Genomic DNA, 4515 nt, shown 5'->3' with positions numbered 1-4515 from the left:
TAGATAGATAGATTGGGGATAGAATTTAAGGAGTGGTGGTTGTTGTTTGTGTGTAGGTGACGACGTCTTTGCCTTTGGTGGAGAGTTGGGGGCATTTCCCTATGGCGCGTAAGAGGCTGTTTGATCTGTTCGAACGTACGAAGCCTGCAGGTCTTATTCTTCTTTCAGGAGACGTCCACTACTCCGAAATCTCTGGAAATGAGGTGAGGTCAGGAACGGTTCTAAAAAGGCAAACGCCTCACTGTACAGATACATAAACTGAGATACGTGTATGTGACTGAAGCATATCTATCTATCTATCTACCAGTCTACTCCAGCTGTCTATCTATCTATTTATCTGTCTGTGTTTAACTATTTATCTCTCTGCATATCTCGACAGAGGTAGCTTTGTCGGTATGTCTGTATGACGTGTCTGTGCGTAGACAGTGTCTACACGTGGATTGAGCTCGATCAGTCTTTGAAAACTTCTGAGCCAGAGAAGTCTTTCCGTTGTGGCCTCTCTCTCTATCTATCTTTATCTCTCTGCCGGCCTTTATCTATCTTTGATCTATCTATCTTTGATCTATCTATCGATTTATCTATCTATCTACCTATCTCTGTCCATTGGTCTATCTGTGTCAGTTGATCTATTATGTACGGATAGAGTTGAGTTTTGTGTACTTCCTTCACTCTATTGCCTGGATGGGTGCATTAAGGGAAAGCCCTATCTGAGGCACGAAGAAGCGTCTCTCTTATTTTACGTATCTATCTGTCTTCTTCATAACTATGTTTGTGTGTATAACGTTCTTTCCTCATCTTCATCTTTCATTCTCTTGATCCCTGTAATGGAGGGTTTCCATCGTCTCACCTCACCTCTCTCTCTCTCGTTTTCTCTCTCTCTCTTCCCCTTAGATGAACATCTTGGAAGTGACAAGCAGCGGCATGACACATTCTTTAGTAGACAATTGGCTCCAGAGAACGCTCTTGAGAGATGTTCTTCTTCCTCTCTACAACGGACATCGAAGAAGTCTTCAAGATGTCTATATGGACCGTAACTTTGGTCTACTGGATTTCAGCTTTCCAGAAGATCCCACAGAGAAATCGAGAAAAACGGATGGTGGCAAAGAAGATCGAGAAAAGTATAAGAAAGGTAAGATAAGGGGAGATGATAAGAAGGGGCTCTCTCTCTCTCGGTCTTCTTCTCTCTCGTCTTTCTCTCTTTCTCTCTCTGGGGTGGTGTCTATCTTCTCTTTGGACATGCCGATGGGAAGTGAAAGTTCTAGGCGAATTTGAGAATGCTCTGAAGTCTACACTTACATAGAAAGAGAAACGGATATACTTGAATATATTCGCCCGGTAATGAAGGCTTCTACCTGTTTCCTCTAGATGTAGTAAGTATATTGTACACACATATGTATACAATTACAGGTGACTATCTATTTATACGGAGTGTAGGTGGGCTATTGAAAGAAACTCTTTTCCACTTTCTCTCTATGGTCTTCTATAGACTAGCCCTAGGAACAACTGCAAAGGTATACGTGATCTTCTCCCTTATCATTCATGCGAGGACCCTCCCCAGACATCTTTTCTCTCGAAGTGATTATCTCGCTTAATCTCCTTACGTATCTTCTTCTCTTTTTTGTCCAGGAGATAGACAGGGGTGACGTCTCTTTCTCTCTGTCCTTTGTGCCTCATGTATGAATATGTATGTATGCATATGTATGTATGTATATGTATGTATGTATGACCGTCGTTGTGTGTTCTGGTCTTCTTTTCTTTCGTTAATAGATCCTTTCATCCAAGTAGAAGCGAAGATTCTTGACGCAAGTAGTGGATCTGTCAAACTCTCCGCAAGTCAGCGTTTTCCTCTCTCTCCTTCTCATTCCTCATCTTCACTTAGGGAGAAAGGTGAGAAGGATGTGTATCATGAGACTGAGAAACAAGAAAAGAAGAGAAAGAAAGAATTAGAGAGGAAGATGAAGGAAGAAAAAGAGAGATCGAATTCTGAAGGAGATCAAAGGACGTCAGGTACCTTTCTATTAACAGAGCAAAACTTTGAAGCGTTTTCACGGAATGTCCCCGACGTCTTAATCGCTCCATCTTCGTTACTCGAGATGATTTTCTTCTCTTTTCTTCTTCCTTTTCTCCTTGTTCTCTGGCCTCTCTATCAGATCTTTGTGAGGGTTATCTTGTATTCTTTTCTATCACAGTCATGTGTGAAGAGGATCTGTCTTCTCTTCTTCACACCCTTCCTTCGCTCAAGAGAAGGAAGAGCTGAAGCAGAAGAGGAAGAAGAAAGGCTTCGTCTTGTTGGGAAAGAAGAAGAAGATAGTCGTACAAAGAAGTGTACGATGGTGACAAAAGGAGGCCTATACACAAGAGGGGTGGATGAGCAGAGAGAAGAAGAAGAGAGATCTCAGAGGAAAAACAAGGAAACGTAAAACCCTCGAGAGTGAAGGAGTTGGATGAATCTAGAGAAACTTAGCTTGTGTCTGAGGTGACTCCCATGTATTCATCTCTACGTGTCATCACGTATACGCGTACATATGCCTAAACGTGTATACATATATACATATATAGAGATATATACATAGATGTACGTCGAGTAGAGAGAAAGGATCCCCGAGAATTTTGAAGCCTTTTCATGCCTGTCCTCATAAACAAGAAAATTAAACGGAAGAGAGGGTGAAAAGAAGAAGGAGAAAAGAGAGAGGGCGAGGGAGAAGAAGAAAAGGCAGGGGAGGAAAGCACGGGCATTCACATGTAATCTCTGCATGACGGCTGAGGATCTGCTTTTCTTTTCTTTCGTACATGTGCTTCAGACTTCTTAATCTTTCTTTTTCAGAACTTCATGTTTTTCGTGATTAGAATGTTTTCATGTACAGAACGGGTAAGCTAGAAAAAGCATTTCGGGTGTATATACACCGCTGTAACGTACCCTTCCCCACATGAGTCACCAAAAAGAAAGAAGTAAGAAGGGGGTTTTGATCGGTCTTCGGAGTTTTTTCTCGCTGGCATAGTGTGTTTCTTTCCTCCCGGGTCTGTCCATGCACATGCACGCCTTCTTACCATTTGTGTGAGGAAACTTTTCAAACCTTCTCATCGGGAGAGAGACTGTCGAGGGAAAAGAAAGAGCGTAAGGAGAGACAGGGGGGGTGAACAAGGGAGAAGAACAAGAAGAGGAGAGGATGTCTTGTTTTCTATCGACTGAAAAACTGTTTTTGCGACTTGAGAAAGGTTTTCAAGAGTATACATGTTTATGAGATACACGCACAGCTTATACATCGTTCCGAACGGAGATGTTTACACAGGAATCAATAATTTGACAGAACAAGGAAAGAAAAAGAAGAAGAGATTCAATTAAGAGAGTGTATGTGGCTTACCTCCCGATGACGGCGAAGAGAAGTTTTAATGGCTTTAGAGAGAGAAGAGATAAGAGAGGTAGTCGTAACTCGTCTTCCTATGTCGGTTCGGCAGTAGTCTTTACCATTCGACGCATTCGTCCTTTCTTCCCTATCATTCCTTTCCGATGTTTCGTGTTGCAAAGGGAGGGGAGAAGAAGGAAAGGAATAGTGTGACACAAAGAGAGAGAGATAAAGAAGTAGCAAGTTGTCCTTTCTTTCTCACAGATAGAGGGAACAGTAGGGACCTGTCTAAATCTTCGCCTACACCACTTCTTCGTTGTTCTTTTCGTCGTTCACTTCCATTGGCCGGTAGGAGTACAGAGAAAACAGAAGAATACACACAGGCATTCATGTAAATATACGGATCTGTGGAGGATACTCTACTTAGGTACATGCTTCAGCTATCTAGAGTGTATAGGCAAATGCCTACACTCGTGTACATCATCTTGGTTCATCTCTGCCTCATATGTGTATGTTTGAAAAGGGGATACCTGTAGCCTTTATGTGACTCGACCATTATACATTTTGACACCTTTGTCCCGAGGGTAAGCGAAGCACTGGGCGAGCTGTGTATAGAGGGGAGAAAACAAGGCACCTGTTCATAGCAGGGTGGACTTGCTGTGTGGAGTTGTAGTAATAAAGTGTCAAACGGTGATGGTGACGATGATGCGATTCTCAGTCAGAAAGGAAACAACTGTTTCTCTCTGTTTTTCGTAAGTCCTTTTTCAAAGCACTTTTTCCTTTTCAATCCCGTTTGAGTCCTCTGTGAGGAGAGGGCCTCGGGTCTTCCCTCAAGGAGAAAGAACAGGTAGTAGGGGGCACGCATATGTAACGTTGTCGAAAACTCAGTTGCAAGTTCTTTTAGCTGATCTTTGTAGTTCATTCATGACAAAATGAAAGATATTTTGTAAAGAGCTTAGTGTCTTGGCATCTCAGAATACCAAAAGCATCTCCGCTACTTGTTGTACTGCGTATGAACCTCTGCCCGTCTCATAGTGTGTCTATCTTTTTGACAGTGAAACCTCCGCAACACACAGAAACACTACCCCTTAGACTAGATTTTCCAGAGTCTTCGGCAATTGCGTCCGCTGCCGGGATGCTACGACTACTCATACGACAAACCTCCTTTGAT

The 4515-nt window shown here is 42.6% G+C and overlaps 1 protein-coding gene across 1 annotated transcript in view; it reads left to right on the top strand.

Annotated features, from left to right (window-relative positions):
* CSUI_002369 (phosphodiesterase alkaline phosphatase d family protein) overlaps positions 1–4117 on the top strand; it is a 10468-nt gene extending 6351 nt beyond the window's left edge. The window contains exons 6-8 of the mRNA XM_068062571.1: positions 57–203; positions 892–1129; positions 1768–4117. Coding sequence (XP_067925460.1) covers positions 57–203; positions 892–1129; positions 1768–2420 — 1038 coding nt within the window. The 3' untranslated portion in view covers positions 2421–4117. The remainder of the gene's footprint in view (positions 1–56; positions 204–891; positions 1130–1767) is intronic.
* Positions 4118–4515: the final 398 nt, after the last annotated feature.

The sequence above is a fragment of the Cystoisospora suis genome, assembly GCF_002600585.1.
Source record: "Cystoisospora suis strain Wien I chromosome Unknown contig_1010, whole genome shotgun sequence".
In the NCBI taxonomy this organism is placed as follows: domain Eukaryota; phylum Apicomplexa; class Conoidasida; order Eucoccidiorida; family Sarcocystidae; genus Cystoisospora; species Cystoisospora suis.
This window is presented reverse-complemented; position numbering and strand designations above follow the sequence as displayed.